Source organism: Neoarthrinium moseri (genome assembly GCF_022829205.1).
Source record: "Neoarthrinium moseri strain CBS 164.80 chromosome Unknown scaffold84_Wmoseri_CBS_16480, whole genome shotgun sequence".
In the NCBI taxonomy this organism is placed as follows: Eukaryota; Fungi; Ascomycota; class Sordariomycetes; order Amphisphaeriales; family Apiosporaceae; genus Neoarthrinium; species Neoarthrinium moseri.
In genome coordinates, this window is record NW_026055198.1 from 46845 (window position 1) to 74067 (window position 27223).

Sequence of the window (27223 nt, forward strand, 5' to 3'; positions counted from 1 at the left end):
TCGTGGGACTATTCGAGCCCTGTGTGGCTGCTTATACTTCCACCCCCAAATTGTGAAGGATCCATCAAGAGGCTCAGCTTGAGCGTGGTTGCGGAAAATCCTCGTGCGACTATTCCAACAAGGCTTCTTCTAAGTAGGCTCGGGGTGGCTATCCTGGTTCCAAAAAGCTTGGCAGCAGCATGTAAGCGATCCTGCAGGCCGGGTGTTGGCAGACCTACTTTAGAAGCACCTGAATGAAACATTCAGATTCATGGAGTATTAGTTATTAATAGCTCGCAGTATTCACATGCGCCCCTATCGTGCCGCAACCAGGCATATAGCCATAGAGTCCCCCTAAATAGTGACCTCACCAAATCGCACTTCCGCTTTCGAACGATCGGCCGCCCAGCAGCCCCGCGCTCGCAAGCAGCAATCGTATCTTTGTGTGTCTTTGGGAATAGAAGCGGCGCTATAGCCTGGAACGAGTTTGGCCCCGTTTTCGCGCCAACGGCGAAGCTCGCTGACAAGTCATCGCGAGGGATGGCACCGCGATGGTGGTTGCTCCTCGGGTCCAGAAAGTCATCGCCTGGTAGATGGGGAGCCTGAGCGGCCGATGACCAGAGTAGTCAGCCAGATATTTGCACAAAATAGGCTACACAAGTAAAGTGCCATACTTGCTGCTCATTCCCAGGGTCCTGACATCCCTCCAGCTCACAATGTGGGTCTCTGAGAGGATTCCCCGGGTCTTTTAGGATCCCAAAATCCTCAGCTGTCTGATGAGAGATCCTTCTTTGCTGATGGGTTGACCGCAACTGCGACTGATCTTTAATTAACTCAAAGCGAATATCACGTTAGAGCAGGCGTAGCCACAGAGTTTGCCTTTCAACGATCCGTTTCCTAGACACGATTGAAGCTTGTGTGTCTGTTCTCTCGTGCTGCTGTGTCCCTAATGTTGCTGGACGTACCTGTCGCGGATATCGCAAGGCTTCCCCCGACGACCTTGACATTTTATTCTCCATGAAGCCGCGAAGCCCTTTCCACACGTTCCCACATACGTGAGGCTACTCCCCTGCATGTTCTGTTTCAAGAGGTACGAGATGGTCTTTTCGCGCGAAGGTTTCCGCACACCTCCCACGTGCATAAGACTTCTTGCCTGTATGTCTTCTTCATGACGTACGAGGCACGCTTTGTGCGCAAATGTCGTCGCACAATTCCACATACGTGAGGCGTCTCCTGGCTTCGCGCAACGCCTTTCCGAGAGATATTACGCGTCTAAGGCATGGAAAAGAGTTGAAAGGCTTATTGAGGAGTCGCAACGCGACTGTCTGGCGTATAAGTAGCATCAGATTCTTTAGCCATTCTACTATAGGAGAGTGTAGCATGCCGAAAATACGATAGGAACGATAAAACTTTGCGCGTACACAGCCCTATATAAGGCCAGCTGAGCCAGTAAGCTTAGTGAACAAGTGATTAGTCATATTCAGCACAGGCAAGGCGTCAAATGCGAATGCAACTTCTAAGGCTTGGTCTTATTAACAGCCCGGGTGTAGCAGGTGCCACTGACAAGGTCAACCCCTGAGCACTCCAGTGCTTGTCACTAATGTGTGGAGAAGGAGTACTCAAGTCGAGGCACTATATGGTACATGCTAGGGCCCGGTGGGAGGTATACGTTCCTGACCTAGCACTCCAAAATGCCTAAAAGCAATATTTACACGTAATAAACATTATATAATGACGGCGCCAACTTGTGATAATAACGTAGCATCTAATCGTCCCAATGTTTTGGCCGGCGACATTAGCTGCCAGCAGCCTCTGCCCTTTTCCAGCGTGTCGTGCCTATGACTCACTGGGCTGAGACGACAAGGGCACCTCTTTTAATGTCGTCTCTCTCTCGTGTTAAAGTATTCTCAAGATTGGAGCCACGGCGCTCTGTCCGCTTCATTCGCCTCATAGACAATGATGTGGCTCTGCCATTCCAGGTGCCATACTTCTGCGGTTGGCCCGAAACTCTGGGCTCAGCGTTTGACTTCGATCTTTTAACCATCATCGTGGCGCTGCTCTTGACCAAGTCATTCTCATCGAGCATGTGTGTGGGAACACAGTCTTCATACGATACGTGGGTCATTGGCGTACCATACTGTTGCGAGGCACCAGATATAGCCCGAGATGCCGATCGTTTTCCGAACGGCGTATTTGGTTGGGGATTTGGCGGAGTTGGCATCACACCATTGTCTCGGGGATCACTGTCTTCATCGTGCTGGAACATATGGACTTCTTGGGCAAGTCGGACGCTCAGAGGGGTTTTTGAAGAAGCCCCACTAGCGCATCCCGATCTTTCGATGGAGGAAACTGACGGACGTTTAATATGATCGATCTGTTTCCCAAGAGCTTCAAGTTCCTGATAACCCCCGCGCCGAGGCACAAGCTCAAGTTCAGGGTATTCGAGATACGCAGAAGAGCCCCGTCGCTCAGTATGATCCAACAGGTCGCGGTCTAGCCCACGAGACGACGAGACTCTTCCTGGAAGCATCCTGGCGATACTAGCCTTCACTACTTTCCCTATCGTGCTAGACATAGAGGGCCGAGATTCGGGCTTCTGCGCTGCGCTCAGCGTTGGGCTTCGCTCTTCCTTGTCTGTGACCCAAGATAGTGTGCCAATAGTCGTGTTACCAGTTCGAGCAAAGTCCTTGGGAGTGACTGAATCTTCTGGCCCTGCCGCTCCAGTCCGTTCATCACGAGTGTGTGATGGCCATTTAGCCCACGATTCCGGGATGATACGGTATCTGCCCGGTGTGTAGACGTGAGCGGTAAGTTCGGAAACCGGATGATGTACTGGCACTTCAGACTGGGCATGCCGCTGGTGCTGCTGTTTCAAAATTTGGGGTGAAGCCTGAGGATAATCTTCCCAGGCTTCATTCTCTTGCTCATGATCGGTTGCAGGCCGTGATCTTGGCGATCGCAAAGCGTTTCTATCTTCCAAGCGGCTCTGACTATACACAGAGCTAGTATCGCGCCCATGGGACGATAGTCCTTCTCCAAATTTATCAGAGGTGCCCCGAGTATGGATACGACGACGTCGGGATCTGTCTAAATCCCTTTGAAGAGTTTCACGTCGATCTGCTTCAAGTCTAACGGCCCGTTGCCAGAGATCTGTAGCGCTGTCAACCAAATGCGGTTTGTGTTCTGCTTGAGGAATTGCTTGCTTCACAGCATCAGCATGCGGGTTCAGTGTAGCAAGACTGCTAGCAGTAATAGCATCTGCCACACAGTTTCGATGGCTGCCATCTAGATGCGGTTCCGACTTGGCAAGCATTGTTCGATGTTTTCCCACCTTGGGGAGAAGCTTGGCCAGTATCGACGCTTTTCTGGTAGGTGCCAGCTTCTGCGGCTGGTTGAACTCCTCTCGAAACTTGCTAACTATGGAGCCACTGGGATTGCGTTTCTCTCTAGATGGCGCAAATCTCGTTGCCACCGATCTCAGTTCTTCTTCTCTTTGTTTGAAACTGACTGTTTCTGACGCAACTGAGGAGTTGGAAGTCAGTCGACGAGAAATCGCCTCCTGAAAGACCCTGAATTCAGGAGTTGAGGCTGAATTTGGTGCTGTTCGGTAGGAGCTTGTTTCGGAATCTTCTGCGTCAACCATACCATTTGGACCGAGAAGTTCTTGCGAAACTATTAGTTGCCAGCTTATCACGGGACTTTGGAAGCATACTGTTTAAAGAGACTGTTTGCGTACTTGTACATCCTCTCAGATATTCCTGAATATCTACTTTGGATGTTCGAGGCAAAATCTCGGTACTACTTGGCCGAGTGGTGTAGCGAGATGATGAAGATACCTGAGCAGAACCCGTTGAAAGATGATTGGCTTCCAGAGAAACAACACCACGTATTTCTTGCACCTTGGGTGAGTGAAAGACTGCCGTGGGAGTCAACTGGGTTTCTTCACCCGCAAGTGAAATGCCTGGTACATATAGCGAAGTTGACTCGAGCCTAGGGCCCGATGATGATGATGCTTGCCGAATTCGTGTTATCATGCTTTCTGACTCTAGCCCAGTAACTGTGGAGTTATTGAGACGACCTTCAAGAGCGCTGTCGCTATTACGACGGGCAGACGAATGTGCCAAAGACTGGAGCGTATGTGAGACACGGAGCCATAACTCGAGGGGAGAGGACTGATCAGAGTCATCGTTTTTGGAAGATTCGACAGGTTTCGACTTGATCTCCTCTTCTTCGGCACCGGCTGCCGGAATAAGTTCTTGTTTGTTGCGCGATCCTAATGACTCGACTAGAATGCTTGCTTCATGCACAAAGTCATCGTCAAATACAGGTTTTGATTCTCGGTCACTTCCCTGGGAGTGAATCCGAATTTGACCGTCCGTAGTGCTAGGTACGGGACTGCTTCTGTACACAGAACCAAATGAGGGAGGCTTCTCTCTGTGAGAGATAGCATCTGGTGTTGTCTGGATGTACTGCGCGAGCTGTCCCGCACTGTATGAAAGACGCCGCGAGCCCGTTGAATCAGAACCCGATCCACGAACACTGGAGAGATGCACGGGTTCAAGCTGAGGCGGCGTTGGCATCTGCGGCAGAGAACCACATTCTCGAAGGGTCGTATCTAGTCCTCCAGTGGAAAGTTCGGAGGACTGAACATCAGGTTCTGGGAAGCTCCTGCGGCGGCGTATGGGCTTGGTCTCTGTGATGATTGGCATTGCCAGAGCAACCATCTCCTGGGCGAATATCGATGAGACATCAGACTTGAGTTCTTCGGCCTCAGACACGGAGAACTCTATAGTATCGCGGGGTCCTCCATACGGTAGCTCTGTGGGAGATGAGGAATCCTTCTGGTAGTCACTGAGATTGCGATTCTGCGTCTCAGCTTCTTGTTCAGACTCGAGCTCCTCTTGGATTCTCTTGTGCCTTAGTCGTTTCAACTCGGCGCGCCGTGCGAGTTCCTCGTCACTATGGCCGACAGATTGCTGTGAGTGTCGTTTCGAATTCGACTTTTGTGATAAACGACGGACAAGCTTCGTCTTCAAAGCCCCCAAAGTATTTGGGCCTGGGCCTTTGGACATATCAGATCGGTCTTCATTATCCGAGTCCTCAACTTCGAAAGCTGCGAGATCCATGTTGGCCTGATAGATGGAAGAAGCCATGTGCGAAGGTGCTTGCGTAGCCTCGAACGGCATTGTTGCCGTCGCAACACCAGACGGTTGGTGTAATGGCCTGGATAGTCGTGCCCGGGCAGGTCGAATAGGGAGCTGGGCATTTGAGGTCGAGAGTCTGTGCTCAGCATGAGCTCTACGGCCAAGATGACAGCAAAGAGCTTGCATATCTGCTATACTCGACACGACCGTGCGCTGAGCCCTTGTCCTGATCCTAGTCCTGGAACGCGATTTGCGAAGTCAACGACGTCTTATTCACGAAGCAACGGCTGGTCAAGCCCAACGAGAACCAGATGATCCAGGTGTACCCAGAAGAAAGGACGGCAGCCAAAGACCTCGGTCAGTGTACAGGTCTGACATGCTGAGTGCACATGATCAGATCACAACAGTGATCAGCTCGCTCCTGCTCTGTCCAGGTCCATGGAAACAGACGCATGGCCAGGTCATCATGGAAACCACGGGCAAACTACCTATGTACCTACTAATCCACCCACAGGCGCGTACACAGCAGTGTACATTGGCAGCTGCCACTTTTGAACACTTCCGTGGTCCCTGACACAGGCAGCGCGCAGAGCTATTCGAAGCCATGTTGTTCATTCACCTGCTCAACTACGAAAATTTCGCGGCATAACAAGTGAAGAAAAGACCACCGAGGGGTGCAGTCTCGGGCGACCAATGTGGCATCACATAATAAGCGGCATTGTCATGCATGCAAGCCAATCATAAAGCCAGGTCTGTGACGATACCGTGTGCCCGTATACTAGGTCTAGAGTGATTATTTGGCGTGTGGTCCCACCTGCAGTCACCAGAATGACGGGCCGGTGCCCGCGGCCGGCTACTGTCGGATGTCGGCAAAGACATGTCCATCATTGCTTTGTGGATGAGCTACGTTGTGTTTGTTTAATGCTCCAAAGTAGCAGAGGTTGTCCGCCTTATCATAGGTGTACGTGCAATACGCAGCTACAGTCAACGGCCGGGCGGATCAAGCAAGGGGAATGTTGGAGGTTGGTGGGCACTGCAGCTTTGCGATTCGGAGGAAATTTTCAAGCTCTGATGCAATGATCTCGCCAGTCTTAGGATCCAACCATTTTAGACAGATAACGGGCATCAGGATATTTCCATAATAGCGCTTCGAAGCAAAGAGAATGAAATTTTTAGCAGCCCACGTGTGTGCAGTACCAGCCTCCTGTCTCGGACCATGGTCTATGGGTTATGGGTGCTGGCCAAGGGGCAACCGCAGTGATAGGAGACGGTCTGATTTGCTAGACAGGTTGTGAAATGGCGCCATCGTAGCCTCCACGCAATACTCGAGCACGGTTCAGCAGAAGGCCGAGACTTACGGGGATCCCTCCTAGATCCCCCGCTCTCGGAATACCCTGGCTTGGCAGTGAGCTTGGTAGCTTTGTCTGTCGAAGTTCGTCGACAGCCGGGCAGGGCGACTCGGCGTATTTGGGGGGTGAGAGCTCCGATTGGCGTCGGTCGTCACCGTTGGACAAGACCCAAGATCACGACGGAGAGATGTGTTGATGCAACCAACTGGTCTTGGTCTTGAATACTTGGTAGGTAGCTCTGCCCAGAATGCTTCCAGCGCAGTCGATTTTATTCCTTACTCAGGTCCCCTCGAGAACCGGAGGCGCGCAGCTATTTTCACTCTAGCGTGTTGGACCCCTCCAAGATCGACCTGCAGGTGCAGCTAGCTGACCTGGTCTTAGACACCATTCACAAGACAGGACCCCTCACCGCCCGACTCGCTCATCGCCCAATCTCGCATCCCTCCCATAAAAATTTGTCCCTCCTCGAATCCTCCGAAGCTTTTGACTCCTTCTTTTCTCTTTCATTCCATCTCCCACCTGTCCCCTCCCCTCGATACCCTTACTTGAGTGGAATTGGGATCAGTACTCTACCCTTCCTGTATGCCAACCACACTCCCCAGCCGCTGCCCCGGACTGTTGTGCTGACATGAAAGCAAGAATACCCCGCATCACACAGACTTTGCGAGTCACTGGCAAGATGGTTCAGTCCGCGATCTTGGGTTTCCCCCGCATGGGTGTGAACCGTGACCTCAAGAAGGCAACTGAGGCTTGTAAGTAAAACATATGCTTGGACCCGAGTATACCCCTAGACTCGCACATGCTGACCCGCCACGCAGACTGGGGCGGCAAGATCTCCCAGGAGGAGCTCCTCGCTGAGGCCAAGCGCCTGCGTCTGGCTCACTGGAAGATCCAGAAGGACGCCGGCGTCGACGTCATCCCCAGCAACGACTTTGCTCTCTACGACCAGGTCCTCTCACACATCCAGGACTTCGGTGTAAGTCACATTCTCCCCGGCCACCTCTGATTTGGGTATAGTGTGCTGACATCCTCCTTAGGCTGTCCCCGAGCGCTACAGCAGCTCGAACCTCGACCGCGTCGATGAATACTTTGCCATGGGTCGTGGACACCAGAAGGGTGGTGTCGACGTGCCCAGCTTGGAGATGGTCAAGTGGTTCGACTCGAACTACCACTACGTCAAGCCCACTCTGCAGGACAACCAGACCTTCAAGCTCACCGCCAGCCCCAAGGCTGTCGAGGAGTTCCTTGAGGCCAAGGAGGCTGGCATCAACACCAGACCCGTCCTCTTGGGCCCCGTCTCCTTCCTGCACTTGGGTAAGGCAGACCGTGGCCAGAAGGTCGAGCCCCTCGACCTTTTGGAGAAGCTCGTCCCTGTCTACGTTGAGCTCCTTGCCAAGCTGAAGGAGGCTGGCGCCGAGACCGTTCAGATCGACGAGCCCGTTCTCGTCCTGGACCTGCCCAGCAAGACCAAGGCCGCTTTCAAGCCTACCTACGAGAAGTTTGCTGGCCTCGGTGACAAGATCCCCAAGCTGGCCTTCACCACCTACTTCGGTGACATCGTCCACAACATTGACCTCGTCCCCAAGGACATCTACGCTGTTCACATTGATCTCGTGAGAAACCCTGAGCAGCTGGACACTGTCTTGTCCCACATCGGCTCCAAGACCATCCTCTCGGCTGGTGTCGTTGACGGCCGCAACATCTGGAAGACCAACCTCAAGCGCGCCATCGAGGTTGTCGAGACCGCCGTGCAGAAGATTGGCAAGGAGCGTGTCATCGCTGCCACCTCCAGCTCTCTGCTCCACACTCCTCACACTCTTGCCAGCGAGAAGAAGCTGGACCCCGAGATCGCCGACTGGTTCTCGTTTGCCTCTGAGAAGGCTGTCGAGATTGCCACCATCTCCAAGGCCGTCACTGAGGGCCCCGCCTCTGTTCGCGAGGCTCTGGAGGCCAACGCCAAGTCCATCCAGGCCCGTGCTACCTCCAGCCGCACCAACGACCCCAAGGTCAAGGAGAGACAGTCCAAGATCGTCGAGGCTGACTACAACCGCAAGTCCGAGTTCCCTACCAGAATTTCCCAGCAGGAGAAGAAGCTCAACCTGCCCCTTTTCCCCACTACCACCATCGGTTCTTTCCCTCAGACCAAGGAGATCCGTCTGCAGCGTGCCAAGTTCACCAAGGGCGAGATTACTGAGGCCCAGTACGACAAGTTCATTGAGCAGGAGATTGACATGAACGTTAAGATCCAAGAAGAGCTTGACCTGGATGTTTACGTCCACGGTGAGCCTGAGCGAAACGACATGGTTCAGTACTTCGGTGAGCGTCTCACCGGATACACTTTCACCACCCACGCTTGGGTTCAGAGCTACGGTTCCCGATGCGTCCGACCTCCCATCATCGTCGGTGACATCTCCCGCCCTGCCCCCATGACCGTCAAGGAGTCCAAGTACGCTGTCTCTGTCTCCAAGAAGCCCATGAAGGGTATGTTGACTGGCCCCGTCACTTGCCTGAGATGGTCGTTCCCCCGTGATGACGTCCACCAGTCCGTCCAGGCTGAGCAGCTTGCTCTTGCTCTCCGTGACGAGGTCGTCGACCTTGAGAAGGCTGGCATCGACGTCATCCAGGTCGATGAGCCCGCTCTGCGTGAGGGTCTGCCTCTCCGTGCTGGCAAGGAGCGCGAGGCTTACCTCGACTGGGCTGTCAAGGCCTTCCGTCTCTCAACTGTTGGCGTTGAGGACGCCACTCAGATCCACTCTCACTTCTGTTACTCTGAGTTCCAGGACTTCTTCCACGCCATCGCCGCTCTTGATGCCGATGTGCTGTCCATTGAGAACAGCAAGTCTGATGCCAAGCTTCTCGGCGTCTTTGTTGACTCTGCCTACCCCCGACACATTGGTCCCGGTGTCTACGACATCCACTCCCCTCGTGTTCCCACCGAGCAGGAGATCAAGGACCGCATCGAGGAGATGCTGCAGTACCTGAAGCCTGAGCAGCTCTGGATCAACCCTGACTGTGGTCTCAAGACCCGTCAGTGGAAGGAGACCAAGGAGCAGTTGGTCAACATGGTCAACGCTGCCAAGTTCTACCGTGCCAAGTATGCCAAATAAGTCATTGGCGTGCGCGAGCATGCATACGTGACCGATGTTTCATGAATCTACATCGGTTTGCGACGTGGAGTTGTGGGTAATTTTTCTTGTCATTTCCGTGGAACTGCATTGTTACCCATAGAATGGGTATTTTGCTTCGATTTCAACATCGGCGTTCAACAGGCATGGTTCAAAAAGGATCAAAAGTTCTACAGGAAAGACAGGAACGGAGCATTCAACACTGAAGCATATTAAGGGAAGGGAAAGATATCATGAGGTCCATCAACCGGACCCAGGAGTGAAAGGCGTTATTTGATATTTGGGCACGAGGTGCCAGAAGCGACCAAATTGTGTCGATGTAGATTAGCCCGCTTCAACTGGGCAGTATGCATTTAAATAGAAATGCGAACTCACACCTCATTAGTGAATGAAACTATGAGGCTCTGCAATTCTTGGTGTTACAGATCTCGGTGACAGGCCCAGTTATGCTGTCAAGTGTCCGATAAACTGCAAGACTAAGGAAAGTCAGACGATGTGTGCACCATGTGAGGGCTGAGGCTTCATCTATATTGGTGGTGTGAGGCTCTCGCGGGGGAAGCTAGACATGCCACTGGTGCTAAGCATCTAAGCATTCAACAGGATTGATTGTTTGTAGATCAGATGAAGGCATCTTTACACAGACAGCCCACCAAATAAGGTACTAGATAGAGTGTTTACGATTAATTGATACCTGTTAACTGAGAGAAATCGAACTCAATATCGCGAAATTGGCACTCATCACCGAGGCGGGGTCCTTCATCTTTGCTTCGTGTTGGTCCCATCTTGCTTGCGACGAAGCAGGACGAGTCGACGGCATCTCATTTCACGTGGAGAAGCTCATGACAAAGCCTCAATTGCGAATCCATGCGTCATCATGCCATCTCATCTTACGGAGCGGAGGTGACGAGGCACCCTGCAAGCATGTCCAAGGAGCCAAGACCAGGATTGTATGCTTGGTCGCCGGCGCGGGCAGGTTGTCTTTGTGAGGAGGAAGCGGCGCGCAATCATTCTGCGACAGCGGGCTGGCGCTGGCGGCGCTGGCCAGCAAGGGGCGGCACACAACAGCGAAGATGGGATCCCGGGTCCTCCAGGCACTGGCACTCTGGCACTTCAGCACAAGCATAAAGAAACGCAGAGGTTCGGAGAATTATGTTTGAGAAGACCAAGCCACAAGATCCGCCAGGGAAAGGCGAGCCTGGCAACCTGGGCAGATAGCAAGCCTAGGCCCTAGGCCCGGGTCAACCGCTGGGATCGCTTGCATGGATATATCTGGCGTGGCCAATCACGTAGAGTCCCTACCACGCCGGCGGCCATGTGAAACGGTGAGCCCCCTTTTCGGCGACAGGGGTATCCGCCAGTTCCTGGATTCTCCCAGTTCTAGCAAATTCTCTGGAAAGATTCTGGGAGTGCCCGCCTGGGGGCCCTGGGGGAGCTGGGGAGCGGTCGTTGAAGAGGGCGCTGTCTACGGAGTGCCGCCCATCAATTAAGGTTGGAGAACCAGGGCAGGGTGCGGTTTCAATGGGCTTCATTAAGGCATTCGGGCGCAATCCGACGTGATGAGAGAGATGATGGGACGAAGACTGTGGACTTTTTGGCCGTTAGATCACCAACAAGTTGTGGTACAGCTCCGTGGCTATGTTTTCATGCGACAGCATTCGTACTCGGGAGAGCGGGCTTTTGTAATACGCTGCAAGATAAAGTATAGTGATGGTTGAGTCAGTCTTTATGGCATTGCAAAGCGTCAAAATGCCGCAAGGCACCGCCTCCAAGTGTTGCGTGGTCGCCGAGCTGGATTGATCTCTGGGTGCCATGTTTCTACGGGACCGTGACGCACTGGGGATCGTGATCTGCTGGGCCGCTGTCACCACGGCTCAGCGGCAAGCAACAGCAAGTAGGATGTGAGATTGCGATGATCGCCGTGGGCCATGTGCAACACGGTAGACGACTGAAGAAATGGCTTGCGCTTGCAGAAAAACAAATCACAGCGTCTGGTTCCTGCAGAGGGCCTTTGATGGGCTCAGGATCTTTCCGCGTTGGCGCCGTTGCAAATCTACAAGTAGTCTAAATGGATGGGTTGGCCCAAGGGGAGACGGTGGCGCCCAACCGTCTGATGCGGCTGGTTTAAGCTACCTTCAGCGGCAGTCAGTCTCAGACAGCAAACGGTTGGATCATGGGCGTCAGAATGGCGCACAACCCAGAGATAACTGTACTGTACGGTTTCGTCATCACAAACACATGCGCTGTCTAGGTATGTGCTAATCATGGGCAGGTATGATGAGGTCGTCGCCCTGGATTGCCAGACCGCATTGAAAAGTGTAGCCTATTTTTGCACCGTTATCTGCAGACCTGTCCACTAAAAGAGGGAACCGAGGAACAGGATCCATTCCAGCGGTTGCACCAAAGCAAACCCGCCAACTTTAGCACTTACGCTTATTAGTCGCAGGGAACACCGTAGTAAGCCCCGAGAATAGGAAAGTCCATCAGATTTGCTTTCGCGACCGCCGACGGCACCGCTTGGCTCTTGGTCCGGGAAACCTGCTTGTCCGCCTGCAAACAATGAACTCTCCAGGGCGGCCCAGATTGGCAATTGCCGCGCGAGATCACCGTTGATTATCTCATCGCACTCATGTGTGTCTGTTCGCCAACCTGACACTCGGCACCTCTCGAGCTGCTCTGGAGGTCACATCAATGGCGCGCGGGATACAGGCGCTCGGAGTCTGTGTGTGTGCTGGCAAAAGCTGGCGGTCAGCCCCGGGGGGGTGAGAGACCTGCGCGAGTGCGTCAGGCTTCCACTGGTTCCCGAAGCCAGCGAGATCTCGTTTGGTCCCTCCCCAGATCCTATTGGCCTCTTTTTCCGTCTCACGATGGTGTACCTGCATCTACGAGGGCGACCGGGGTCCTTAGCTGGCGGGGCCTCAGGGGCAGCCAACGCCAAGGTGCATGGTTGGCGGCGGTTGATTCGTCTTGCCCCTCTCATTCATCCTACCCTACCTGGCCCATGCCACCACCAAGGCCGAGGAGGAGTTGTGGTCCTGCAATGATGGTCGGCAAGGGACCCTGCCGGTGGGTCTGGGCAGTCCTTGATTGATGAAGATAGGCCGTTATGGGGTGGAGGCTGTGTTCTAGTCCGTCCAAGGACCACCGTCCTGGCGGGTTCGTAAAAAGGCCTGCTGCCCATACTGAGTATACCCTCTTTTCTCTCTCCTCCCTCCTCACCTTTAAGTCTTTCTCTTTTCGAGTCCATCTCAGTCTCTCTTTTCCAACCGTTGTCGGTCTTTCCCTCGCTTCCTGCGCTTAGTCTGCAGTTTCAATTCGAAGTACACTTCTCAGCCTTTCGCGGAATCGACTTTCGCTCATTTACATTGCATCTTGCAAGCATTCATTCACTCACCGACGACGAACTACACTCTCTCAGAGATCGACCTCAAAAGAGTCAAATAGACCAAAAGCACAACATCTCTCACCCAGAAGACAACCCGCTCAAATCATCAAAATGAAGTCCACCACTGTTGCCATGGGCCTCTTGGCCGGCGTTGCCTCCGCCTCCTACAACCACCCCCGTCACTTCCACGCTCCTCGCCCTTACTACCGCCGTGACAACTCGACTGCTCCCACGCAGACGACTTTGACCGTCCAGCTCACTCAGGTCCACACCGTCACCTCGTGCGCACCCACCGTCACCAACTGCCCTGGCCGCAACAACACCGAGGCCTACGCTACCATGCCCGCCTCTGAGCTGACCACCGCCGAGGTCACCCAGGTCATTGACTTGACCACCACTGTGTGCCCCGTCACTGCTGCCGAGTCTGTCTCTTCGGCCGTCGTTGGATCCCACAGCAGCGGTCTGATCCCCGGCACCACCCACGACGTTACTCCCACTGTCAGCTCTGGCAACTCCGGTGTCACCGTGACCGCTTCGGTCCGCACCACCGACGTTCCTCTCACCATGACCGTCGGCCCCGAGAGCTCCAAGTCCGTTGTCGTGACTACCATTCACTCCACCTACACCCAGCAGGTCACCGTGGTAAGTTGAATATGTACTCTTGCCGTTAATCTAACAAAATTATCTGACACCTTATAGACTCTTACCAAGTCTGGCTCGACCACCGCTGAGAGCAACTCTCCCGTCGGCGGCTCCGGCAACGGCTCCGGCTCTGAGGGCTCCAGCGCTGAGGGTACCACCACCACTACTTCCACCTCGACTGGAACCCGCACTGTCACCGTTGCCCGATCCTCCACTGCTACCACCTACCCCACCGGTGCCTCTGGCAACTCTGGATCCACTGGCTCCAGCGGCAACTCTGACAACAACGGCAGCTCCGGCAGCGGATCTGGCTCCGACTCTGAGACCTGCCCTGAGGCCGTCACCGTCACTGTCACTGCTCCCGCTAGCACTGTCTACGTGACCCAGACTGCTCCCTCCGCTGCTGCCACCGGTGCTTCTGGCAACTCTGGCTCCACCGGCTCCGGCAACTCTGGCTCTACTGGTTCCGGCAACTCCGGTTCCGGCAGCTCTGGCAGCAGCGACGATGCCGATGAGGGCTCTGACGACGGTGAGGACGGCGACGACTGCCCCACTGAGACCGAGGACTCTGGCGTCGTTACCGCCACTGCCACCGCCACCGTTGTCCCCTACCCCGTCGGCCCCGTCAACGGCACCTACCCTACCCCCACCGCCGTTCCTACCGGCCTCTTCCGCGTCCGTAACTAAAAGTCGACATTGCTTACAATGGATATCTAATTCTTGTACGTAATGTTTGGGTCTTAGTTTTGAAGGGGTAGAGAAAATCGGCCCCCCTGATCGGGTGTGGGGAAGACGGCAGCGTGTATCACATACAACTTATGGCTACGAGACATGATACGCACCATACCACCATACGACAACACCACCGGGCATCCTTCTATAGATCTGGGCCAGCAAGCGAATATTTTCTTGGGTTATTCAAAGCATATCGAGGCTGCCTGGTCTGGATGGCCGGGTTGCTTCGTATATTCAATTCTTGTATGTAGGGAAACCTTTTGAATGGAAACATTTTTGTGGTGCAACAATAGTCGTCCTACTTGCGCGAACATGTGATAGTGACATGCAATCCAATCTGCTTTTCTTCTACCTTTATCTTTGCCTTGGCCTCTTTAGTTACATTTCTCCAACAGGTCGATCGACAAGTAGTCGCCCTCATGCCACCTTGTTAGAATACATATATTGTTGTATTGTCCGAAACATGACGTAGATATCAAAAGCGCGTTGGCGGCCAGCGCATGGTATCTAGATCGTGGGTGACTGATATTGCGTTCTTTGTATCTTCATTGCGCACATCCGCAAACAGCATGCTACGTCTAGTTGGTCTACATAATGACAAAGGTATTCTCCATGGCCCTCAAAGAAGATCACTCACCTTACGCAGCTAGTTCAAGATGACGATCATGTTGTGAAGGTCATTATCTTAGGAGCAATGCTTTGAAACCATGGGATAAGACTCGCTGCGTGGTGAGCATGTCCACAGAGTTGTCAACAAAAGAGGATCCAGATCGGCTGGAACGCCTTGAGATTGAGTATGACTACTATCGATCCCTTCCCGCCTACCAGTTCCGGGATTTAGTGGAAGAAACGCTGCCACGTCTATGGAAATTCGATCCGCTTGTGGTCAAGAAGGAGTTACAAGGCAAGCTTATTCGCTATCGTCTCTGGGTTATATATTAACATCATTAATCGCCCGTGAGCAGATAGTCATTGGCAAGCCGACAACGGAGTGGTGAGAAGGCTGGAGGCAGAGGCTCAAGAGCAGATCAGGGGCCATTGGGCCGAGCAGGGTATATGGGATATATTGTGGGACAAGAGGTCCAAACGCCTAGAAGAGTACCGAATCACCGGGGGCTGGAAGGACTTCTATGAGAATATAGAGGATGATGCGAAGGGCTTGAAGAAAAGACAACTCCAAGGCTTTCCTCTAAGATCAATCAAGAGGCAAAGGCTGACGCGGACCAAGAAAGAGAAGATCCCGATCGTCAGGGAGCACGAGTCTCGCCCATACCACCTGTTCATGTACCAGGTGGCCCGAGAGAGCGAGTGGCTCAAGCGGCAGCACCTTGCGCCAGCCGATGCCATCAGCTCTGCGGCCTACAGGAATGTCAAGGACTGCTGGATCAAGCGGCGGATCTGGCTCCGGAGCTGGAACCCGACGCCCGGCATGACTTGGGGCCATGAGATGCCGCTGAGGGATTTCGTACTCGAGAGCCGCCCCTCGATTCCGCAGGATAGCGTTGACGCTAGGGTCCAGAGGTGGACGCAGGAAGGTGTCGGCACCCGTGAGCCTGGTACTTGGGAGAGCTCTGCCAGCAAGTGGAAGATGGCCTGGTCTGCAGCCGTTAGTACCGACAGCAACAAGAACAGCGAAACCATTCTCTCGGATATGTTGCCAGCTCTTCTCAGACTTCCGAAGCCGCCTCCACCTCCAGGGCTATTTGGACGGGTGGAAGTGACATGTATGAGCGCGAAGCCTAAACGGCCAATGCCACCATCATGGTGTGATGATGCCATAACCCAATTAACATCAAAAGGAGAAGGCCAGGGTCTCAGGCAGATCAATTTTGATGAATTTGAATTTCCCTGCGGCCTAGACTACACCCTAAGGAATACGGCATTAGCCAATGCTTTCTACCTAGATTGCCGGTTTAGGAAAGCCATCCTTAAGCGAACGCGACAGGACTACATCTCTAGCGCAGAAAACGAAGAGGCATACGAGAAAGAGCACCAGCGCCTCAAGAATACTCTCGATCAGCCTGACCCAGGGTTCACCTTGAGCCCGGAGATCGAGGATTCGATTGCCCGGCGCTACGAGGCCTACACAAAATTGCGGCGCAACTACGAGCTCGAGCTGGCGGAGTATCGGAAACAGCTCAAGAAGATTGACTTTTCCAACTTCGACTTACCGCCGGACGTCAAAGTCGAACGTCGTCATTGGGCAGACCGGCGACTCAAGGATGCCGTCATGCGCCGGACCACAGTGACCGACAGGTGCTACGAGGCGAGGCACAAGAAGTCTCGCAGTGAGTTCCCGATGTCGTTAGAAGAGGACTATCGCATCAGTGCTGAGGAGGAAGATGAGCTCCAACGCCGGTTGGAAGATTGGAGACGGCATGAAGATCGAGTCAAGGAGAGCGCCGGATTATGACTAGAATAGATGACGAAAGTCTCATGTCGTACGACTTCAGATTAGCTTCAGTTACCAAGAGCATGCGTTTGAGAATCCTCTCAGTTGCAAATTTGCGTTTGTATAGTCTAGTGGAGACCTATTGAAGAATTATGTACATGCATGTGCAGGAGAGCATGGGTTCCCATCAAAGTCCTACGCTTTTCGAATCAGCTTTAGAATGCGAAAGTCACTCCATGAAAATATTCAGAAAGCTTTCCGCCGTTTCTTCGAAGGACTAGTCATCCACGGATTCTCAAACCGCTTCCGCCACTCGCCGATCGCTGGATCGGCACTACCAACAAATACTTTGCGCTGTTGCTCGAAAGGGGCATTCGGCACCCTTGGGGCGAACAAGTTTCTCTTCTCCTTGTCACTCGGATCCCCTGAACCAGAGAAAAGCCGCAAGCGTTCCTGCATCAATGGGTTCAATGAGTAGTCGACGAAATGTTGTTGCGGGTCTCCGATCCAGGATGCGGCCTGCGGCACCATATTCTGCGGTTTAGACGCCCTCCCTTCCCTCGCCGCCGCCAAATCCTGCGCTTGTGCTTTGAACGAGTCCCTCTCCTTCATGGCCTTCTTCCAGTGCGCCTTTATAATATCTTTATCATTGAGGGCCTTCCTCGCCTGTTCCTCGATGACCCGCTTCGCCTCGGCAGTCTCTTTGAGCCGCGAATCCATGATCTTCTTGGCTTCTAGCAAGTCCTTGATTTGGGCCCTACTGGCATCTCTGGCATCGATAGCCTCCTCTACCTGCAGCAAACTGGCATCTCGGGCTTTCAATGCCGCTGCTTTCTGTGCTGAAGTGGCATCTCTGACCTCGAGGGCTTCTCTCAACTGTGCTTCGATCGCCACTACTCTCTCAGCCGCTGCTTTTGACCTTGCTGTGTTGGCATCTTTGGCTTCCCTATACTGTTCCTTCTCTGCTTCAATAGCTTCTCGGCATTGTCTCTCAGCGGCATCTCTTGCAACAATGGCAGTCTTCAACTGTGCCTCAGCTGCTATTCTCGCCTCATTGGCTTGCCTCAGCTGCATCTCAACAGCCTCCTGATCTCGGTTTTCTCTTTTGACACCAGATTGAAGCTCTTCCCTTACCCGGACTTCCACGGACTTGGTGATGTGGGACTCAAGGGATTCTCGCACGTCTGCTTCAATGCGTGGCCTTAACTCATCCTCGATCGATTTTCTCAGTTGCACCTTCATTTCCTCTGCTATCTCTGGCTGATCTGTGTTCCTTATTGGGGGTTCAGTGACCTGATTCACTTGCTTCTCTACCGATTGCCTCATCTCAGCCTCAATTTTGTCCCTGATTTCCGGTTCGAGCAAGAATCTTGACTCTGATTCGACGGTTCGCCTCAGTTCCGTCTCAACGTCCTCTCGTATATTTGGACCTGAAGTAATGTCCTCGCAATCGTCCAAGTCAACGAGAGCACCCGCCGTAAATATATCAACAATATCGTCAGGCAGCCGCATCGTACTGTTAAGTGACCCGCTCTTACCAGATTGATGTTCGGATGATGGTTGAGGTGCTCCGCGCAAAGTAGTCTGAGAATTTGATGGCCGTCTGCCATTCAATGGCATGGCCTGAGCATCACTATTGAGGCAGCTCAGTGCAACTGCTGTTCCACCAAACAAATCTTCGACTGCCAAATTTCCACCAGCTTCCGCTATCCATGTGTCCCATGACATCATCATGGGTATTTCACCCTGTGTAGAAATCCCAGCGCCTCCATAGAGCGTGATCAGCATCTGCGCGGCAGTTGCGCGATACCTTTTATCCCAGATTATGGATTCTCGTAGGCATCTCAAGTCCAATTCTCCGTGCTCTGGACATGTCGTAGCAATGGTAAGTAAGGATCTCCAGGCTTCATTGTATTCGGAATAAGCTTTCGGATTGTATAAGTTAGCCACGTCGCTCAGTGTAGCAAAGAGCGACCACATATCAGCAGCGTGTGTCGGTCTTCTTCCATAGATAATTTCGGGGGCTTGGAATGGATCTATAACCGAGGCTGAGGTATCCATGCTTGTGTTGATGCGCAACCCGAAATTTGCCAGTTTTAATACAACATCTCCGTGGCCATTCTCCTCGTATACAATGTTCTCAGGCCTAAGTTCACGATGTACCAAATCGTTTGTAGCGAGGTAGTCAAGGGCCTGTAGCATCGACGTACATGTCGAGTCGATCAGATAACCCAAGTCAATGCCCAGCGTGCATTTGAGCTGGTATAGGTTTCCGGCCACCGGTTTCATCAGCATTTCGATTTGAGACCCATCATTGCTCGTTTGGACTGCTTCAAAACTCAAGGTGCGTTCCTACGAATGACATGAGCATTCCACGAGTAAGGCTCTTGGAAATTCGTGCTTACGTGGCCATCCAACACGTCGGAAAGGTGACGAATGTACTCCAACTCGCTTCTCCATCGAACAAGTCCATCTTGATCACTGGAGAGTGAAACTCTTCTAACAATAACAAGGGGAGGTGTTGTCTGTATTCGATTACGCTCTGGAGGTGGTTTACTTTTCGTACTCTCTTTTCTAAGGAGTTCGAACCCAATTTTGGATCTCCTTCCCAGAAGTGTCTTTCCATATAGCTTTGAGGAGGAGGTTCTGGTAGCATCCTTTGTCATAGCACTGGAATCAAATGTCACAGGTGTCTTCGATTGTGACTTGGCCATCTCGGTGTATCGTAAAATGGGCACATATGGCACGCAGGTGACAGAATCTCATAAGAACTACGTGCTCCGCAATCTGATTTATTGGCATAGCATCTAAGCCTTGTGTGTTCATAACATGTAACGGACGCTGTTCAATACCAGCCTCAGCTTTACTTCCATTGATTGCTCCGCTAACAAAGGACGATGCATAGCATGGGTAATATACCTCCAGTATTTCACCGAAAGCGGCTTAGTAAGTACCAATGTCTGAGGTAGATACAAAGAAACAAAGCAACTACCTCAGTGCGCAAGATTTTACTGAGATATCATCCGGGCAGCCAAAGCCAGTCGTCGGCTTCTAAGTTCAGGTGGCCAGATTCGGAGGAACTCTACATATCATTATTGAGTCTTTAGACTGACTCACTAGTCCTGCACACCCATCAAACCGCGCGACATAACAGACGTACGTCATTTCCATAGTTATAACTACATAGTCACGACGTATCTATCTTTGTTAACGTCCAATAAACTATGATGTATCCAGGAGCCCTCTGACCACCTGTTTCTGTTCGACAATCACAAGTTAATCTGTTTGACTGCTATAAGAGCTTGAAATCCCGATAGGTGAAAATAGCCGCCACCAGGCTCCCTTGAATATGCGGCTTCTGGGAGAGCAATCATGCTTTATACTCAGGTAACTTCTGTGCCATGTGCGTCGATAATCGAACTTGGTGCGTTGTAAAGATTGATTTGTGTCAGACTATAATCTGAGGTATGGCGTGATTGAGGCTAGAAGATAATCATGGGCTGGAGGCTAGAAACGTTGCACGGAATACGGAACGGACATGTGCCTAATGCACACTTGTTCGGATGTTGCTTCCTTCAACACCACAGGTAAGCGTCGGAGTTGGTCGGGCTAGCCATTAACGGACCTGTATTCAGTGTCAGAAGTGGGTTTGCCAACAGGGGTCGCGATGTCGCCATCGATGAGGCCCATCGTCTAGTCTTGGCAAAGGCATGGTGCAGAAAATCTTTACCCAACAAAAGGGTCGTTTTCCATGAAATAAAGTCATCCAGGGCGCTGCTTCTGGAGTGGGAGACTGTACATGTAGTTGATCTCATTTCATCGTTTTTTGCGTGTTCTTGAGTTGTTTCGCAGAGCACAAATGTCTACAGCCGAAGTCTCAACGGCGCCGGCGCCGAACGCGGCCCCGCAAAAGAGAGTATGGTACCATACAACTCTCTTCAACGCCTTTGTCATCGGCGGCGTCGGCTTTCTGGCGCCCGGTTTATGGAATGCAATGAACTCACTCGGCGCTGGTGGCGCGCAGGAGCCGTTCCTCGTGAACGCCGCCAATGCGCTGGTTTTTGCGATCATGGGGTTTCTTTGCCTTTTCGGCGCGCCCCTGGCGAATCGCATTGGGCTTTCCTGGACCCTTTTTCTTGGCGCCGTTGGATACCCCATCTATTCTGCCGGTCTTTATACAAACAATCGCTACGGCAATGTGTGGCTGGTGCTCGTGGGTGCAGTGGCATGCGGCTTCAGTGCAGGCTTGTTTTGGGCCAGTGAAGGTGCTGTTGCCCTGGGGTATCCCGAGCCTGGCAAACGTGGCCGATACATGAATATCTGGCTGTGGTTCCGGACTGGTGGCCCTCTTGTCGGTGGTGCCATCGTCCTTGCGCTCAACAACAACGCCGCAGCGAAAACGAAGGGCAAGGTGGACTCTCATACGTACCTTATCTTTGTCGCCCTGCAGTGCGTGGCAGCGCCGATGGCCCTCGCACTTTCGCCACCGGAAAAGGTCCAACGCGCCGATGGGAGTAAGGTGGTAATAAAGGCTGAAAAGTCATTCAAGGCTGAGTTCAAGGCGCTCTGGGAGGCGAGCAAGCGAAAGGACATCCTGTTACTGTTACCAATCTTTTGGGCCGCCTACTTCAATCAGTACTCTGGCAACTTTCAAACATATTACTTTGGAGTCAGAGCTCGAGCACTCATTGGATTTGTCAGCAACTTTGGAACATTGTTGTCATCGCAGATGATTAGCACGCTACTGGACTACAAGTCACTATCGGTCAAGAAGCGTATTGTGTATGGGTACTGGTATGTCGTTGCTTGGCATATCATTGCTTGGGTATACGGATGGGTCATCCAGGAGAAATACACTGCTAACCCCCCAGCTTATGATTGGGAGGACAGCGGTTTTGTTGAAGGATTCTTCGTTTTACTGCTGTGGGACTTTGCCAGACAGGCTCTGCAAAATTGGCTATATTACCTTGTGGCAACCAAGACCGACAACATCTCGGAGCTGACTCGATTCTCCGGCATCCTGAGAGGCCAGGAGAGCTTCGCTCAGGCTGTTGCCTTCGGCCTGAATACCAAAAAATGGGTTGGTGGTCGTGTGCCACTGGCCGTAACTACAATTCTTCTCGGTATGTATCTCCGAAACAGTCCGTCTCCAATAATCAAATACTAATCTGCCAGCAGGACTCGCAGCATATCCTACATGGCTGGTTGTTCGCGACCATGTTCCTGTTGAGTCTGTGTCTTCTGCAAGCTTGGCAGAGGATTCAGAGGCCGGTACCACTAAAGACTTAGAGACCGACATTGCGTCGCCAGAAATGTTGGGTTCTGAGGAAAAGGCGAAGTTTGCGATCGGAAGAACTAGTATCTCGAGGGATGCCGGAATATAGAATTTCAAGGGCTCTGTTAGCGTAATACCTAGCGTGGTCGCGAGGAGCCATTGGTCATCTGACAGTGGAAGCTTTTGGCTGGCAGAAGTATTCGTCGGACTACAAACGTACAAGGCCAAAGTTCCCATGAATGAAACCAGATAAAGCAGTTGGGTTAGAGATTATGTGTGCTACCGCAGGTCCATTTCCGCCGAGTTTCCATAGGTCTAAGCTCGTTTGGTCTACCATGATAACCAGCTGAACAACTCATACCAAGCCGGCAACGCTGCCACCCGTGTCGTAGCCTATCATCGGTGTCGTAGATCCTGTTGTGCGGTTTACGTGATAAGACTGGTGCATTCCGATTGGCCAGGTATTTGAGGTATTTAGCGGATGCAGAATATGTAATTAGGATCATCAAAAAGTGAGCCTGCCTGATGGGTAAAATGCACACAACAAAGCTCCGGGCCGAGAATAAAATTGAACTTATGGACATTCCTTTGAATATCACTCTTTGCTGCTGAATGTTTTCGAAGTGGAAAGCTAGTTGAGATCACGATCTGCTACAAGTGGAAGCATGCCCGGAGATTAGATTCAGCCATGATTAGGGAATGAAGCAATAGGATCAAAAGCAAGCAAAAGGGAACTTATCTGTTTTTGTGTTTCTGGATGGTCCACAAGGTACTATTGTAGGTTGGATTATGAATATGCTGTGTTTTGTCGCTATGGACATACTGAAGAATACTGGTTTTCTCTTCCTCCGTCTGACGTGAATCTTTACGAGTGCAACTTCTGATTATGTCTTCAACTTGGTCTTTGGACTAGGTCCATGATCCTAACTTGACCTAACAATGTGGGCTTCTTATAGTGAGGGTTGGCAGGATGGCTCACAGGGTTCAGCCACGGGGGCGGTTGTACCATACCTAATGAGTATGGAAATCGTAGCTCCATATCCAGTTTCGAAGTTGTAAAGTTTGTAACTAGGGTATAAATCTCGGCAATGCCTAGCGTTGTCTCGGCCGAGACTACCTCTCTGCAGTTGACAGCTCCGAGAATGAAAGCCACATTGCAGAACTTCCACCCCAACATGGGAAAATGGGATGGAAAAGTGGAAGAAGCACTTACTTACCCTGTTTTATTTCAGCAGTCCCTGAATTCTAGCGGCTTCCGTTGTCCTAATGCATGACGTCATTGCTAGTTACTTCCTCCTCCCTTTGTCAAGGGTCCAATTGCGAGGAGTTCATCTTCCAACATCCTCAAGAATGGAACGTGACAATCACCGCTTCGCGGCTGGCTTCGAAGCTGATACACGTTCCCTCCTCTGATTTGGGTCCAACGTATTAGTCTCATCTAATTCCTAGCTTGGTGCGATTATCTGGGAGCTCCCCTGACTAGAGCATCATACGTGTCGCACACTTGTATGTCCAGAACTGGCACTTAGTACACACAAATGCTGCATTAAATCGGCTGTCGCCCCCCGAAGCCCAACTTAATGGGTACTGACTGCCTTGCCCCCTTGTCACATGCAGTTGCGAGCACTCTGAGGCTGCCATGGCAGATTCACTGTTAGTGGCCGAACCCCCTAAATTAGCGAAGCAATTCACTGCTCTCTTTGGCAAGGCACGGCCATATAGTCAACGGTAACCCGGCAAACACGGACAAAACATCGTGTCCGGTTCTCCCACCATTATCAACGCTAGGCCTGCCCAAGGAAATTTTTTTCAAGTAATGGCGCAATCACGAATATCTAGGAGCATATAACCGGACTAGGTATGCTGTGTAGGAACAAGACGCAGCTCGAGATGCTTCTTAAGTGGCTCACTGAAACTATGCATGACTTAAGTTTGAAGCCATGAGCCTGCTGCCCACCAGCAGCCAGGGGTAATCAGGGGCATTGTGGTGATGCTTCCTCGGCTGGCATGTTACCGTTCGGCTTGATGCAGCCGACCGGAAGAATCCAACCACCCGCCCCTGCCAGTGTTGCCACCGCCCGTTGGGTATTAACGCCAGTGGCGCTATACCTTCGCTCCCGAGTCATTTGCGGGGACGTCGTCCCTATGCAGTGCTGGATGGCCAGGCGAACAGTTTGGGGATAGCCCTCAAGATCGTCTACATGATTTAGAGTTCGTTCCCAGATTTGGGGATTGGCGTCCGTCCCGGTTTGGGAACCAAGCGACACTTAATTAGCAGCCGCTTAGACCTGCGGCCGCACCACCTCTGGACCACCTGAGCTACACAACGCCAAACACAGCGTTGACTTAGCGTCAACCATCCTGACGGATTGGCACTTCACCGGACTTAGTGGAAAGCATCTAGGCCCCTTCCTTACTGGACTTCGTAGTAGCGCCCCTTTTGTTCTTGACACAAACACCTTTTTTCCTCGTCGTCTGACCGGAGCTCTTCCCATTGGGCTTAGCCCGACGGAGTTTTGTCCGGTCGGCCGCCTTGATTAAATCCTTCCCTCCAAAGACGAGACTTTTGAGGCTCACGCAGACACGGGGGGAAAGTTGGTGAAAGACCTATGGGTCCCTGGATATAATAGGAAATCACTCCTCTTCTGGTGTGCAGTCCAAAATCAAAGTGGCTAAAAACTCAACAATGAGGACAGAGCAATAGCACAACATAGGGATGTGGTATTCTTATGGCCTTCAGGCCAAAATATAGAACATGCCTCGCAACGATCCAGCTCAGCGGACCACCAAACTAGGCGAGTTCCGCGCCTAGGCCCTGTGAAACCAAGATCGTGTTTCTTAGATTAAGAATATGCAGCAAGATCGACAAGTCGTCTCCACATAGTTAATATCGCAAAGCCTTCGGGGCCTTGACTTGCATGGCCCGAAGGATTCGATACAGGATGTTCCCGGCTGGCAACGTCTTAGGAAAGGGCTGAGGGTCAGCTTCTAACCCGTCTTTGCTCTCTTCTATTGGTGACTTGCCAGCGATCATGGTACAGGTCCCTGACTAGTGACAGGAGTCAATCGCACTTGGCGTTACGCCGCTCTTTGTGGTGACAGCTAGGAATTCTACCCGAGAGGTTCTCGACCAAGCACCGCTTTGCACCATCTGTGACTTGACAGGTACGAGTATGCTAGCCATGACCAACATCTCCACAGCCCTATGGGTTCTAGGTGGGTATATATCACGCAAGGGCCCCATGGGAACTGTGCAACCCCAGATTCGCACAACGCACGTCTATACGCCTGTCGCTAATAGCACCAGCGTCTGATCAAGCTCTCGTTCCTGTAGAGGTGATTGTACGCCATGTCTGACACTGGCCTCGAGCGCGATCCGTCCGTAAGGAATCCAAACCCCAGCTGGGAAACCCCGGCGGCAAGCCAGATAGACGCGGTTACTGACCGCGTTCAAGTTCCTCGACGAAGTATGGACGCTCTACGCCATTGGAATGTTCATTCTCGTGGCTCGCCTGGGCGTACGCCTGAAGACTGTTGGGTTTCGAGGTCTTCAGGGCGATGATCTCTTTGCATTCATCGTCATGATCATGTATACTTGCGATGCTGCAACTGTACATCTCGTCTGTAAGTTAGAAGATCACAGCTCCTGATATGAATAAAGCTAACCTAGCACAAGATTTACTAGGATCGAACGTGGAAGCAGCCGCATTTCAGACCATGCGAAGTACGTCAAAGCCCGTCGTCAAGATAGACCTCAACCCAATACTAACGAAGTGGTTTCAACAGCTCTTTCGGATGAAGAGGTCACCCAATACACTCTCGGATCAAAATTGCAAATCACAGCGTGGTACTCCTACACAGCACTATTGTGGGCTCTGAAAGGCACAATGTTGTGTTTCTTCAAGCGCATCACTACGGGTCTCTGGCAATCCCGCCTCGTCAACTGGTTCATGTGGGCATGTGGCGTGTCTTACATTGCCGTATTCCTCACAGTAAGACGAACACATACGCTGCGATTTGATTCAACGCTCACCATGTCAAAAGATCACTTTCGGATGCTTCCCGACTTATAAGAACTGGCAGTAAGTACAAGAAGAACGCAATTTCTTCTCTGGTAAATCCACCACGCTAACAACTGCCACAGAGTTGTACCAGACCCAGGACGTAAGTCTTACAACAGGGCCAGGTTGAAGCTTTCACACACTGACATCCGTTTTAGTCAAGTGCACCTTCAGAATGCAAAACTTTCTGGTTACCGTCGTCCTAAATGTTCTGTAAGCTTCAGACCTCGCATGCAATCTTACGAATAATTCGGAATCTAACCAAGCCTCAGCACTGACGCTGCTATCTTGTGCATCCCACTTCCGCTTCTATGGCAACTTCAAGTCCCCTTGAAAAAGTGAGTCTAAATTGACGTTGTGTCATCCCAAGAACGGATTTTTCACTACCGAGTCTTCTTTCTAACATTTTCTCGATGCATTGATGTTCTCAACTAACCACCTTGGTCATTTAGGAAGCTTGTCGTCGGTCTCCTCATTTGCTCCGGTTTCTTCGTCATTGCAGCCGCCATCATCCGCGTTGTACTCACCCTTGGCGCCAACCCGAGCGGAACCAACATCAACCGTTGGGGTGTGCGCGAGACCATCGTCGGTATCATCTCTGTCAACATCCCCATCCTGCGCCCTCTCTTCAGCAAGAACTTCTGGAGGACAGGGCAGATCACCACACCGAGCCACGGCAAGTCTACCACGGGCGCCGGGCGCAGCAGAACCCTGCCTGAGGGTCGGGGCCCGTACGAGATGGCCGGCAGCATCACCGAGAGCCAGATGGGCCGCAAGCGCAGGGGTAGCTTTGGCGGCAGCGAGGAGTTCATCATCGATAAGGACGACTTGAACTTCAAGCCCAAGGCAAACGATGTCGTTGTGCAGACCACTTATCAGGTCCGGAGTGAGGAGAACGTCAGTGATGACACGGATCGCTGGGTTACACATGGTGCATCGTCCAAGGTTACGGCGTATAGAGGCCCTGACGCTGTGTGAACATGAACATTCGAACAATATTCGAACATTGTAAGATACTTAGGGGGTATATGGGGAAATCCAATTGAAATGTCTCGTCGTGCTTGCAGGTGCCGACATAATAGCATTGCTGTCAAGTCACAGCTTTTTTTTTTTTTAAGCAACCGCTGTGAGCAACCCTT

The 27223-nt window shown here is 52.1% G+C and overlaps 7 protein-coding genes across 7 annotated transcripts; 5 read left to right on the forward strand and 2 right to left on the reverse strand.

Moving 5' to 3' along the window:
• Positions 1–1822: 1822 nt before the first annotated feature.
• On the reverse strand, positions 1823–5165 carry JN550_012338 (uncharacterized protein; the record flags this gene model as incomplete). The annotated part of the gene is made up of 2 exons (XM_049310804.1): positions 1823–3651; positions 3716–5165. The coding sequence occupies 2 exons, from the start codon at positions 5163–5165 to the stop codon at positions 1823–1825; spliced, it is 3279 nt and encodes a 1092-aa protein (XP_049165673.1).
• A 1986-nt stretch (positions 5166–7151) lies between these two features.
• JN550_012339 (uncharacterized protein) lies at positions 7152–9579 on the forward strand (the record flags this gene model as incomplete). The annotated part of the gene is made up of 3 exons (XM_049310805.1): positions 7152–7224; positions 7291–7448; positions 7510–9579. 3 exons carry the CDS (start codon positions 7152–7154, stop codon positions 9577–9579), a joined length of 2301 nt encoding a protein of 766 aa, XP_049165674.1.
• A 3511-nt stretch (positions 9580–13090) lies between these two features.
• On the forward strand, positions 13091–14308 carry JN550_012340 (uncharacterized protein; the record flags this gene model as incomplete). Its single annotated transcript, XM_049310806.1, has 2 exons — positions 13091–13621; positions 13679–14308. 2 exons carry the CDS (start codon positions 13091–13093, stop codon positions 14306–14308), a joined length of 1161 nt encoding a protein of 386 aa, XP_049165675.1.
• Positions 14309–15091: 783 nt separating this feature from the next.
• JN550_012341 (uncharacterized protein) lies at positions 15092–16769 on the forward strand (the record flags this gene model as incomplete). Its single annotated transcript, XM_049310807.1, has 2 exons — positions 15092–15278; positions 15322–16769. 2 exons carry the CDS (start codon positions 15092–15094, stop codon positions 16767–16769), a joined length of 1635 nt encoding a protein of 544 aa, XP_049165676.1.
• A 225-nt stretch (positions 16770–16994) lies between these two features.
• JN550_012342 (uncharacterized protein) lies at positions 16995–19043 on the reverse strand (the record flags this gene model as incomplete). Its single annotated transcript, XM_049310808.1, has 1 exon — positions 16995–19043. The coding sequence occupies one exon, from the start codon at positions 19041–19043 to the stop codon at positions 16995–16997; it is 2049 nt and encodes a 682-aa protein (XP_049165677.1).
• Positions 19044–20607: 1564 nt separating this feature from the next.
• Positions 20608–22132, forward strand: JN550_012343 (uncharacterized protein; the record flags this gene model as incomplete). Its single annotated transcript, XM_049310809.1, has 2 exons — positions 20608–21871; positions 21927–22132. 2 exons carry the CDS (start codon positions 20608–20610, stop codon positions 22130–22132), a joined length of 1470 nt encoding a protein of 489 aa, XP_049165678.1.
• A 3240-nt stretch (positions 22133–25372) lies between these two features.
• JN550_012344 (uncharacterized protein) lies at positions 25373–27062 on the forward strand (the record flags this gene model as incomplete). The annotated part of the gene is made up of 9 exons (XM_049310811.1): positions 25373–25405; positions 25479–25647; positions 25700–25747; positions 25810–26015; positions 26068–26105; positions 26168–26187; positions 26243–26297; positions 26357–26422; positions 26537–27062. The coding sequence occupies 9 exons, from the start codon at positions 25373–25375 to the stop codon at positions 27060–27062; spliced, it is 1161 nt and encodes a 386-aa protein (XP_049165679.1).
• Positions 27063–27223: the final 161 nt, after the last annotated feature.